General features: G+C 44.5%; 1 protein-coding gene across 3 annotated transcripts; it reads right to left on the bottom strand.

Moving 5' to 3' along the window:
- Positions 1–114: 114 nt before the first annotated feature.
- On the bottom strand, positions 115–12,438 carry GPR161 (G protein-coupled receptor 161). 3 transcript variants are annotated; one of them, XM_071759016.1, is made up of 7 exons: positions 11,604–12,438; positions 10,966–11,078; positions 10,457–10,868; positions 9,082–9,806; positions 6,496–6,600; positions 4,770–4,889; positions 115–2,834 (listed from the first exon to the last, which is right to left on the bottom strand). In XM_071759016.1, the coding sequence occupies exons 3-7, from the start codon at positions 10,822–10,824 to the stop codon at positions 2,563–2,565; spliced, it is 1,590 nt and encodes a 529-aa protein (XP_071615117.1). In that variant the 5' UTR covers positions 10,825–10,868; positions 10,966–11,078; positions 11,604–12,438; the 3' UTR covers positions 115–2,562. The 3 variants fall into 3 exon arrangements, with proteins under 3 accessions (XP_071615117.1, XP_071615107.1, XP_071615101.1); XM_071759006.1 differs by lacking the exon at positions 10,966–11,078 and having other exon boundaries at positions 10,457–10,965; XM_071759000.1 differs by having other exon boundaries at positions 10,457–11,078.
- Between the last annotated feature and the right edge of the window lie 1,173 nt (positions 12,439–13,611).

The following is a 13,611-nucleotide window of genomic DNA, read 5'->3' on the forward strand; positions in this document are numbered from 1 at the left end:
TTTTTTTTTAAAAGGAAAATGTTTAAAAACAATTTTTAAAAAAAACGTAGTTTTTTAGAACTGGAAATTTCTAAAGCTAGAAGCTGGAAAATTAGTTAGAAGCTGGAAAATAGGTGGGTTTTTTGATTTTGTATTTAAGATGGATAATACAATTTTACAAAATGTGTGCATTTCTTAATTACTGCTTTTGTTAATGACAATTCAAGTGAAATAATGACTGGTAATAACAAGTATGCAAAGGTTATAAATGTGCATACAAAAATATTAACAACATTTACACTCAATAACAGGTTAGTGAAATTAACTCTGACAGCCAAATTCAGCCACAGGTTAAACTGATGTGACTCCACTGACCATCCTGAAGGCTGAATTTGGCTCAGTACCTGTGTGAAAACATGGTTTTTTACACAATACTAACAATTTTGTGCTTTTACGTGTGCGCTGGAGTTCTCCGAAATACACACAGTTTTGGGCAAGCCCCAACCTCACTCCACCACAGTGCATATGTACTCACGTGTGCCCTTTTTCACATCCAGCACCAACTTTGCCCAGCTTGTTTTGAAGAAGGAATATGAAATAAAAGGGATGCAGATAAAATACCTCAAGACACCCGCAGCACTTAAATACCTTAAGGAGTGCTGAGCACTACAAACATCTGTGATTGTAATGTTAATAACAGCAACAATGACCTCGGTGCAGGGCATTTCCTGGCAAACACTGGAATTTTAACATTTATTTTTAATGAGTGTCCACTGATACCAATTTATCTAACACACTAGAAGCAAAAAAATACAGGAGTGAGGACCTCACTTATTAGTCATTTTATGCCTGTGTTATTCAAAGAATCATCTTACTGGTGCTTAAGTGTTCTGCTCTAACAGCCTGTTCTTAATCAGCAAACGATGTACTGAATTTTAAGCATGCAGTTACAGCTTACAGGGGAATGTAACGAGATTCAGGCTGGTTCATAAAAGCCAAGCTGCTTTGTCCAGAGATGGACATAAGCTTGTGCTGAAATATATTTCTCAGCTGGGAACACAGGCAAATAAGATGTCTAAATACATTACTGGGCTGAGGCTCTGCCTCAAGAACAGTTTTCTTCTGTGCCTCCAACAAAATCACATATACCCATAATTTAACAAGTTTACACCCAGTTTTTTTCCCCAGCTCAAAACATCCTGCCCCTGATTTCCAAACAATCTGCATCAAAACCTCAAACAAACCACTTCTGGGAAAGGTGGAGGGGCAGGGGAGCAGAGACAGGTAAAAAAAATGAACATTGTTGGTCCTTAGGCCTATTTGCTACTGACACCCACCCCCAATAAATGACCCTATTCAATTACGTCTCCCTCTCTTTGAAATAAGCAGTAAGGCAGGGCTGTAACCCCTCAAAAAGTAAGGAAGGGGCCAGCCCAGAAAGGCACAGAAGGTTCCTCAAGCCAGGCATACGTATGTGATCCACCTCATCCCTTTCCTAGCAACCCTTCCCACCTTTGCAGCTTGTTTCGTTGCCAGAAGCTTGACTGTTGCTGAGTCCCCTTTCTTTGGCAAAAGGGGCTGATCAACCCTCCCACAAAGGCCTAACAAGGTAATGTCTGTACAGTGCTTAAGAACATGCAAAGTGCAATGTAAGTGCCAAACGTTCTTATTTTAGAGATTAATGAATTAATACTCCAAGAAATATATGTGCTGAGGTAACTATAGCTTAAATACTACATTCCCCCATCGTTTTTTTTTAAAAAGGCAAAAAAACCTCACTGAACTTTTCATAAACTGTGAATCCTGAATATGAAGTGATAATACCTTATTTATATTCTGTCAAGCTTACTACAGAGACAGAGTGCCTTTTTAGTAAAAGCAAAGCCAGGGAAGTGAACTCAGAGAAACTATGAACTCTGCACTGATGATCTCCTCAAATACCATCTCTGCAATATTCCCAGCACAATTCTGCTCCCACAGAAGAATGTGTCTGTAAATCTGCCAGAGCTGGTGTGTCATAACACAGAGGTAACCCACAATCAAGTTTCAGAGCTAGCATTCTGATGGCTGAACAGACAGAATTATCTGCTGTCAAGTGTAAGTCAGCCCATAATCTGCAGAAGTTGAGAGGTTCAGGTTTTGTCCCTTAGGAAGTCCATGCTCCTCTCTTGGGAGCCTGTGAGAGTAAGGCTGTATGTAGTAACCCATGCACAAGATCCAGCCATCACTGGACTGATCATCACAACTGATCATCCTGGTGGTCAGAAAAGCATCAATGTCAATAATTAAACACTGCACTACTTTTCCTTTTTCATTCCTGTATCAACGTTGGCCAGTAATGGACCCAAGATTCACCAGACTCATGATCTGGTCGAGGAAACCAAACGCTGCATTCCTACACACTGTGTGACAGACTTAAGACGTGGCACGAAAGAGTCAATAGCACCCTAAAACAGTAAACAAATACTGCTGTAAAATGCTGCTGTATTCAGCTGTTTTTCAAGTGTTGAAAAAAACCCTGAAAACATCCTGAAAAGGTATCCTGGTTCTGTTGAAACACTAACAGCTGTAAGTAGGTCCCGCTTAGTGGTTTAATTCTGTTTTCTTACTCCAGTGCTCCTCATCAATGCTCTGCAACTGCAGTCTTTGGCTAACGTGGGGCTTGATACCACGCCGGGCATTCATACTGTTTCCTGGAAGAGTCCTCACAGGGAACAGAGCTCCTGGTAAAGCATCTTCACCAAACAAGCTCATCTTCACATCTGCTTCTATAGCTCTTGCTAAACTGGATGCGTAACTGTCCAGAGATTTATGGACTTCAGCTTTGACATGAAGAATAGAATTCTTTGCAGCTTCTGGGAGGAAAAAAAAAAATAAGGCAACATATCAGAAAATAGCAGTTGATCAGCATGGCTGTGCAAATGCTTGAAGCCTAATCTTGATCCTTCTGTAAAGGTATGATTGTGCCCTCTGTAAAATAACTACCCTACAAAGTGCATTTAGCAGTGATGCGTGGGGTTTCTAAAGCCTACTGTGAACACAAAGCCTTAGAGTGACCTTGATAGGTCTAACTGAGAAAGATTACCTCAAATTCACATGAAGAAAATAAGATCTGAAAAAGGAAAGTGTTTATACATGTTTAACTTGTGATTAAGTGCATGCTGAATCATCTTCCAAATCTGATCAGGATCTTATTGGTCTCAATTTGTACCCAACTGAAGTCTACAGCCTGATTTCTGCTTACTACCTAGAGTCCAGGATTAGGGACAATGGGAATTTCTGGCATGAGGCAAGAATTTATGCAGCAGACAGAAACAGAACTCTCAACTTGTACTATCTCTGTTGTAAACACAATCTTACAGGGATTCTCAGTGCATTAGGACTAAGATCTCACACTTCATTGACATGAACAGGGCAATTTAAGAGCTATTTTACTCTGTATTTGAAGTCCAAACACCAGAGATTGTGTTTATGAAATAACAGACCTGAAATTCCAAGGGCTTCTCCCAAGTAATGATAAAAATCAGCAATCTGCTTTCTTTAGGCTTAAATTTGTTCCAACCACAATGTGGTACCCACTTGCACTTCCAGTGGGAAAGCTATAGAGCTCTCCATACCAGGAGATATTGAAGACTGAAGCTGCAGACAGTAGTATAATTCCTTCTAACTTTTTATTACCTTGGATACATCTGCTCTTCAGTGTTGATGTAGTTGCTTTTGTAGCATTTATTGCTACAACTGAGCAACAGGTGTTCATCCTAAATGCCATTTCAGCAGTAACACTGCTGAAATAATTTAACTTGTCAGAGATCCTGAAAACCCTGTGACATACCAGTGAGAATGCTTAACCTGTGGGAAACTTTATATTAAGGTGTTTTTTTTTTTTACTGAACTGCACAATAAATTAGATGCCTTCCCTATACATAATCACTCAAAGATAAGGGGAAACATATGGTAATTTATTTGTCCAAGGGAAGAATCAGCTCATGCTGGGATGAGAACAGAAGTTAATTTTGCCAAAATGTTTGAAGAGAAAATTCCACAGGATGAGTTCTCTCATTATTTCAGAATTATAGCAATCTCAGATTTTATTATCACCTGATTCCTAAAGGTGTTCTGCTTAGTTTTATATTGTCCACAATAATTTATTGTTCAGTAAATTGTTATTATCATGTCCATATTGCTGTAACTATTAGCTTAAACTACCTTTTACACGTGATCGCAGCAAGACTTTGTTAGCATCAACAAGTGAGTTGACTGAAAAAGGAGTGAATGCAGTTCATATATTTTCACCCATATCTACTGAGAAACATACTTGGTAAAGTGAGGTAAAAGGTAAGTAAAAAAAAATGAAACAGAATGAAATTATATTCAAACCATTGAAGTCTGTAAACAGAAGAATTTCAAGTCAAAGTTGACAAGACAAAGTTGAGAGGAAGCAGTAAGTGAGAAACACAGGAGTATGAGAGAAGGAAAATATATTCCCTGAGAAACACAAAACAGACAGCAACAGCCACCAGATGAATGGAGTTGCAAAGAAGGTGCTGCTGCACAATACAAATTATGTGTATGCAGGAAATCTCAGCTTCTGACTCTTCCCTTGCCTGTTGTACTTGAGAACTAAAAGGAAGGTCTGACCTTACTTCCTGTTGTACCTGCATGAATGGTCATGTCTGACAAGGTGAACAGTGGTCAGATACGTTTTATGGCAATTCTGAAGGTCCTAGGAGGCTTCCTAAGCAAGTAATACAGTTGGTTCTGAGCATTTCCATACTTAACCCTCAACCCACCTTTAATTTGTTCTACTTCATCTTCAAATGTCACTGAACTTCTTCTTCGAGGAGGACAGATTAAGTGTGGGGCATGAGGGCCATCTGAGCTATCATCTTCAAGAAGCATTGCATCTGTTCCTGAAACAAAATAAGAGAGTTCTCAAGCAAAAAAGACTAACACTGGGATACAATATTTAAACGGTGGCAAAACCTTCTCAGTCTATAACAGTTCCTTCAAAACATGTCTAAACCCAGCTTCTGTGAGTAAATTTTGGCTTGAATTAAACATTGCCTAGAAAAAGAATGTCGGACTTTCCAACAAAAGGGTTTGGAAATCTTCTCATTAGCTACCTAAAACCTCAAGCAGCTCTGAAATGTTCAGCTGCAGAACTTATACTGTCAGTATGACAGCAAACGAAGGTGAAACCTTACCTTCAGTAAATAAGGGGTGAAGTTGAGGGCAACTCCCCCAATTCCCTGATGAAGATAAAAAGCTAACAATGGCTCTCTGAGAGGCAGACAACCATAGCTGCCAAATGTCATGTCTGTAATCAGATCTGGATGGAAACCTGAAGTGGAGAATTTTTCTGCTCAATTTAATTTGTCTCTAATAGCTTATTTTGAAATTCTTGAAGTGTATAGGGGGAAATCCCTTGCTGGTTGGGAATTATTTTTGTCTGATGAGCCTTTTTTCCAGCTTAGGAGTTTGGGTTTTTTTCCAATTTGACTTCCCTGCATTTGCTTGGCTTTGCACTTTTCCAACACAAGATAAGAGTTTACAAGCACAAAGAAATTCATCTCAACATCTCTGCAATGATTTTACACAGAGGTCAAGTCTGCAGCCAGGCTACAGACTGTACCCCTCTCTAACAAAGAGTGGCACTTCCAACAGCATTAGGTGTAGGTATTTGGTTTGCTTATTTGTTTAAATTGCTCAGTAGCGTTCCACAAAAGATTATTAACACAGCACCCTCTTAACAGAGAGGGTTATTCTCCTTTATAACATACAGCTGCAGAATGCCCACAAAAGCCATAAAACTATCAGTGCAACACAACGACCAAAATAACTCCAAGCTCTACAGTATTCCTTTACAAAAGTAAGAAATAAACCTCTAACACCAAGCAAATGTTAGAAGATCACCCTCTGGCGTCTCTAGAGCAGAAATACTCTTTAAAGTAACTAATGCAGTTAAGGAGTGTAGCTAAATTAACTGCCAGAAAAATCTAGCTACAGTTCTGGATAGAAAATTACTGGCTGAACTCCTTTCCCCTTTTCCAAACAATCTTCAACTGAGATATATTAAGTAGTGACAAAACCATAAACTGAAACCATCCTAAGGGTTTATATTTACACTGTGGGATGAACAAGACAAGGTCTCTTGCAGACTAGAAAGCACAAAAGCACATTCTCCACAGCACTTTATTGTTCTGTTCCTTGGGGATACAGCGAAAGCCCCTGAAGAACGACAGAAACTAATGAAGGGCATAAAATCTGCGAGTCCTGTTTCATGACATAGTATCAAGGGAGGGTCATCCTTCCTTGCATTTTGCAAGTAAATATTTTGAGAGCAAAGAAGGAAAACCAACTGCAACAGTTTTGTTGTCACAGCTGGAACAGATGCTTCATGTCATCTATCCACCAAAAAACATCTGTACGTGTAAATACAGTCTATGCCAGAGAGTTCTGCTGAGTTACAAGTGCAGTCTTCTGCCCAAGAAAAGAGAACAGGAGACTAATATTTACCTGAATCCTGGGAGCAGCTGAAACCTGTGTCTCCTGTGCTGCTGCTGTTTCCTAATGGCCGCCCACCTGCCATGAGGGCAGTGAGATGAGGAGACAGTCCCAAATCTGCAAGAGAGTTTTGGTCTTACTACACAATGAATATGTAAGAGGTCTGCAATAGTAAAACCCTCTTCCAGTAATACCTATTGTACTGCCCTATTTATCATTCTACATATATGACTTACCTTGCTGACTCAGAGTGCACAGAATCAAGACTTCTCATCTAAGAAACACAGTCAGCAGATTTCAGGTGTCCCTGGAGTCTTTCCATATGGCAAGTCTCCTTTCTACCTGCACCACCTCCCTCCCACTCTTTCTGCAATTGCATGTGTTTTATGAGCCAGACAGGCTGAACACGGAGCATACACACTGGGAGAGATGGCAGTATTTGCCAGACACCTCCTAGCCAGAAAATAACCTGGTACCCACCAGCAGCTGTGACAAGCCATTAGTGCGGCAGGAAGCTCATGAGAAAGGCTGGGACATCAAGATGCCTGGCTTTTTTCAAACCCCCAAAACAAGAAGAGAGGAGATTCTCAGAAAGGTGCTCTCTTTGGCTCCCACATCAAGATTTTGTTGTGGGTTTGGTGGGGTTTTTCTTGCTCCTCCCTATCAGACTCCAGCTAATACACCCGACATATTTGAAGGTGTCAGCTTATCACTTGGAAAGAGCAAGAAATTTCCCTCCCACCTCAGTTCCCAAAGTATGCAACCATAGCATCTCTTGGATGCAGATTTGCCAAAGGGAGGAGTGTTAGAGCAGCCTGTGATGTGGCTGCAGCTGCAGAACTTACTCATTTAGATGGGAGTCTCTCCCAGTAATATCCCAGGTTCCAGAAAAGATAACGGATACCTTACTGCTCTCCCCTTCTTTTTGCATTTTAGATCTTCCATCACAGTTAAATAACTGAGTTACTGCCTCTGCATCACTCAGTTCCTACCTCTGCAACTTTAACACCGTTGTTGGCGATGTGGACAGTGGCATCGAATGCACCCTCAGCAAGTCTGCTGATGACACCAAACTGTGTGGTGAAGTCAACACACTGGAGGGAAGGGATGGCATCCAGAGGGACCTTGACAGGCTCAAGGAGTGGGCTTGTGCAAACTGCATGAAGTTCAACAAGGCCAAGTGCAAGGTTCTGCACCTGGGTTAAGGCAATCCCATGCATGAATACAGGTTGGGAGGAGAAAGGATTGAGGGCAGCCCTGAGGAGAAGGACTTGGGGTTGGTGGACCAGAAGCTTCACATGAGCCATCAATGTGCACTTACAGCTCAGAAAGCCAACTGGGTCCTGGGCTGCATCAAAAGAAGCACAGACAGCAGTCAAGGGAGCTGATTCTCCCCCTCTGCTCTGCTCTGCTCTTGTGAGACCCAACCTGGAATACTGAGTCCAGTTCTGGAGTCCCCAACATTAGAAGGACACAGAGCTCCTTGAGCATGTCCAGAGGAGAGCCACAAAAATGATCAGAGGGCTGCAGCACCTCCCCTATGAAGCCAGGCTGAGAAAGCTGGGGTTGTTCAGCCTGCAGAAAAAGAGGCTCCGAGGTGATCTTACAGCAGCTTTCCAATACTTGAAGGGGACCTACAAGAAAGCTGGAGGGGGACTTTTTGCACAGGTGTGTAGCGAGAGGACAAGGGGCAATCATTTAAGACTTGAAGATGGGAGATTTAGATTAGATATTAGGAGGAAATTCTTTATCATGGGGGTGGTAAAATACTGGAACAGGTTACTCAGGCAAGTCGTGGATGCCCTCTCCCTGGAAGTGTTCAAGGCCAGGTTGGATGAGGCAATCTGATCTACTGGTAGGTGTCCCTGCCAATGGCATTGGGCTTGGATCTAGATCATCTTTAAGGTTTCCTCCAACCTTTGCCATTGTATGAAACGTCCCAAGGGACTCCATCAAGATGTCCTGGTTTTGGAACAGTCTGAACAGGGCCAGGAAAATTATAATATATCACAATTTTGTTGCATTGCTACTTTAAAAAACAAACAAACTGAGCAACTGAAACTCTCAGCCTGTAACTTGAGGAGGCATGAAATAGGTTTACGCTTTTACACTTTTGGTTATACTATTTCTTCACAACCTTTAAGCCTAAAAATCGAACTTACAGAAACAGTAGCACGAGTGCAACTTTGGTGAATCTCAAAGAGTTGTAGGATAAAGCCAGGAATCAAAGAACAAGTGCTGAAAAGTGTGCAACTGGTAGGCTGGTAGTGCACAAATCTGGGCAACACAAAATAGTAGGGACATGAAAAGAAGTGCTTGAGAGAAAATAAAATAAAGTCTTCTTTTATTAACCTCACCACAGCATCTTTTCTGTGTCAGAGAAAATTTTGCTAGAGTAGGAGAAAGAGGCCAGCTCTCACAAAAAAAAAATTGAAACTCTCTTCTCAAGTGATTATGATAACCTGAACTAAAGGCTGCCAAAATCTCCAGAAACATCCCACTTTTATGGAGCCTTGAAACATGCCCAGCACGGGCAGACATTAAGCCTTGTTCTTACTGGCATTAAGAAAGAATGTCTTTTGAGGCCACGTGTCTTACCTGTGATCCTATTGGAAATGCTGAACAACCTCGATGTCCTGTGTCGCTGAACAAAGGACTCACGGTAATACCGATCCCCAAAGCACATTCCTAGAAGTTCCTTGCGCACTGTCTTGTTCCACAGTCCATAAATTAACGGATGGCAAATGGCACTGGAAAAGGACAACCAGGTAGCTAATGTCTCCAAGGCAGGAGAAATACTGTTTTTTCCCCAAAGTGCCTCTGATGTAATTACTACCATGTAAGGCCCCCACGTAATGACAAAAGCACCGATGACAACCAAGATGGTTATGAATGCTTTGCACTGGTTGGCTGAGTAGACAACCCCTTGGAAAGTGTTCCTCCGGCTGCCAGAAGAGGACGTGGAGGTGCTGGAGTTCTTCCTTCCATTCCTCTGGGAGTCCTCCTCCACTATGATGACACTACCACAGTGGATTTTGCGGGCCTTAATCCTTGCCACGCGGAATATGAATCCATAGCAGATCATCATGACCACAAAAGGAAGCAGCGCGCACCAGATCTGCCAAAAGGCGGTGTAGCCAGCCTCCTTGTGCCAGGCTGCCACACACATCCACTTGAATTGGTCAAACTCCAAAGATGACCAGCCAAAAAGGGGAGGGAGGCAGCCAATAAGGGAATGTAGCCACACATACACAAGAGCTACTACTGCTCTGTTGCCGGTTATCTTCATTGGGTAAACCATTGGATACAGGACAGCATAGTATCTGGTGGACAAGAAAATAAATAATCAAGGGGAGCACAAAAGCATGCAGTTAAAAAAAGAACATTTTAATGATGTTAGTTCTAGCTCTAGACATATTTTAATGATGTTAGTTCTAGTTCTCTTTCTCTAAATCTTGAGGCATGCTCAAGGACTTTGTTTATGATTACATGTAAAAATACACATCGTTGCAGACAAGATTTGTAAAACTTCAAGGCACACATGCAGCTATTACAGAATTGCAGAATGTCTTTGGTTGGAAGAGACCTTCGAGATCATCCAGTCCAACCTTTGACCAACACTGTAAGCTCACCACTAAACCATGTCCCTAAGGACTATTAAATCTGTCCCTACATGTGAGCATATGCTTTAGGGCATCACCTGGAATTTTAAATCACTATTTTTTGTTTCTCAAGTAGTATGTTATTACATCATCAACAGCTTCAAAAAAAAATAAATAATGTCTGCATTTGCATTACTGAAGATGTTACTTTCTTGTGTTCCACACCAAAATTTCACAAGGGACTGAAGGAAAAACAACACTACAGCAGTATGCAGCGCTACCCACTCAAGTGCTTTTAAATTCTACAAGCAACCAACAAGTCACTCTGTGAACCAACAAGGCAATGTGTTCATTAGAAAAGAGCTGCTCACCGGTCTATAGCTATGAGTCCAAGAGTAAGCATGCTGGCTGAGCTGATCAGCATGTAGAGCAGGGCTGAGAAATTGCACCAAACAACTCCGAAGATCCATTCTCGCCTGATGGAGCTCGTGACAACAAAAGGCAGCACCAGTACGGACAGCAGAAAGTTGGAGAGGGTCAGGCTGAAGACAAATTTGTTGCTCAATGTGAGAAGGTAAGACTTCCGATACAGGGTGACAACAATCACCAGGTTGCCCAAACAGATGAAAATAGCAATGACGATTATAGCAATGGACTCAGTGACTCTGACTGCGCCGTCTTCCTGTGTGGTGAGGTTCCTCAGGCCCTTCACGTTGCTGAGGGAGGAATTGCTGCTCATGGTCAGAGCGTGCAGAGCTGGAGCAGCCAAGACATGCTGAGCAGCTAGAAGCAGAACAACGCTCAGAAACATTCAGGCAAGATTTCTTCAAGCTCTCTCCAAAGACTGGAGGCCCTTTAGCTTGTGCTAACTAAAATTTACCTGTAGGATGCAGGAAACCATTTTAGATGGGAAAGCAAAGGGGCAGGAAATTGCCTATGAGTACACCAAAGAGATCAATGACAGCACCAAACCTATAACAGGGAAGAAACTGTCTGAAAGACAAAAAGAGGTGGAAGGGGGACACAAAGGAAGAAAATTAGCACATTTCATGTTTTAAAAAAATCCTGCCTCTTTGTCCTGATTGTTACTTTGTATTCTGTCTATTCAGCATTTGCTGGTGGTCTGTGGATGCTTGGCTAATCATAACCTGCTGATTCTTAACTTCTCAGTGTTAGCATACATCCCACTGACTCACAACCTCATTTTATGAAACGTTGGTATCTCTCCCAATTCCTTAACAGCCTTCTCCAACAGGCACTCCTACCTTACTCCATTCAGACTTTTCATCCACCTGTAGGCCAGCATATGGAGGAAGAAACACCACCCAAAAATGCAAATAGGCAAACCATAAAAGTAAATAATCTGTCAATTAATATAAAGTTGATATAAGCTGCTTTTTTTTTTTTTTTTTTTTTTTTTTTTTTTTTTTTTTTTTAAATTAAGGACTTGGAGAAACTTTTATCAGCCAAGTCTTGGCTGTGCCCACCTATGGCTCCCAAACGGCCAGGAGTACTCACAGAAACAATTCCATCTGCGTGGCTGCTGTGGCCTTAGGCAGCAGTGTCAGGCTGGAGAGCAGCGTTTCTTCCATTTTCATCCGTGCTTTCCTAAGAGCCCAATTAAAAGATATTACTTCTGGGCCGTGCTTTGTAAAGCGTAACTTACTTAGCTCCTCTCCAGCTGAGCCGTCTGCCGACGGGCTTTACAAGAGGGCTTCTCTTCACGTTCTTCCCGAAACACCCCGTACCACCTCGGCGAACGTTTCCAGTGCTTTTCGACCGCAGCAGGTTTTGTAGGGGCGGCCACCCCCGAGGGACTGCTGCCGCCGCTCCTTTCACCAGCACCGCCCCTACCATCTGCTGCTCCCGGTCCCCTCACGGCTCCCCTGTCCCACCAAGGGGGGAGCAGAAAGCCTCCGGGAGGGGAGGCCCGCCCGGGGCAGGGCAGCATCCCATCCCTGCTCGGGGCGTGCCGGCACACACAAAGCCAGCAGTGGCGAGCTGGAGATACGCTGGAGATGGAAGGGAGGGGGGGTCGCCATTTTGACCCCGCGCTCCCTCCTGCAGCGAACAAAGGGCGAGGGTAGGGTCCTCCGTCCCGGGCATCCTTCGATACCACCCCGGCGGCCACCGGTACCGGCGCCGTTCCCGCCGTCTTTGTCCCCCGCCCCACCGCGGCCGCCAGCGCCGACACCGCACTCACCGCCCGCCGCCGCCGCCAGAGCGGGAGGCTTCGTGTTACAGTGTCCCGGACTCCCCCGCAGCCGCCGTCACCCTCGGCAGAGAGGCCCCGAACCGCGGCGAAGCTCGACCCTCCCTCGCCATGGCCGTGCCCATGCCCCTGCCCCCTCCCCGCCGGCCCGCCCCGCCGCGCCCCCTCCCTGGCCCCGCCGCCCGCCATTTTCTCTGCGGCCGCCCCCCCGGCGGGAGGGGTCCCCTGTGGAGCCTCTAAGGAGCCCCCATCCTGGGCAAAAGAAAGCTGTCCGGGTGTCTTGGCTGAAGGGGGACATCGCATCTACCCCGCGGGCCTGGCCTGCGGCATAGCTGTCACCCCCCCGACACCACAGGGCACCTCGCAGCCTTTCTCCGATGGAAAGTCAAGAATCCACTCCAAGGAAAAGGAGGGGGGGGATCCATTTTACCGAGGTAGGGTGGGGTGCCTTGCCCCGACATACAGTGCAGGTCAGCCACAGAGCGGAACAGATCCTAATTAGAGACTTCCTAGCCCCAAAAATGCTATTAAAAGTAGCACAGAGTGGATTTTGAGAGGAGCTGCACGTCTCCACGTGAAGCAAAGGTGGATGCAGTATAAAGGGTGAAGGATTATTACATGCCACACTTGAGCATCTCTAACTTCTGGCCTCCCCGTAACCCGTCGAGGCCCTCGAGCACAGAGAATGCCCGCTCTCCCCCGAGTTCTGTTGTGTTTTGTTTGCCCCATGATTTGGGAGAGAGTTTTTCATGACATGGGCATCACGTCCTCTGCATCCCCTGATACTGTGGCCCGTCCAACAGGAGCCAGAAGAACGTGCCTCAACGCCAAGGGAAGTCTCTGGGGAGTTAGTCTGTCCTTTTGACAAGAGGGCAACGCCATCACCCGGCCACCCGTACTGGGATAGTGAATTGTCCTCATGTTTTGAACACGATTTTAAGCACACCATGCCATCATATTTTGACATTTAAAAAGTATAATATTTGAACAGCGTTTAAAAAGGTAACCAAACCGGCACGGAAGACTCCACATATATGTGTGCACCGACCGCTAGAACAGCGTAAGGTGCCTGTACGTCTCGGGCAGCGATTGCTAAACTTTGTAACATGTCCGGAAAGCCACAGCCCGGGGCGATCAGGGGTTTAGGAGCTCCCCACGCCTGCTCTAGCCCACCCGGCCGCCGTCGGGCTGGGCTCAGCTAGGTATAAGCGGGAGAGACGGCCGTGCGCACGGATGCCGGCCGGGCACACACACGTCCTGCGCGGGCTGCTACACCCCGGTTCCCCGCGAACCGGGGCAGAGGTGGAGCCCGGT

This window comes from Heliangelus exortis, chromosome 1, assembly GCF_036169615.1.
Source record: "Heliangelus exortis chromosome 1, bHelExo1.hap1, whole genome shotgun sequence".
Taxonomy (NCBI): domain Eukaryota; kingdom Metazoa; phylum Chordata; class Aves; order Apodiformes; family Trochilidae; genus Heliangelus; species Heliangelus exortis.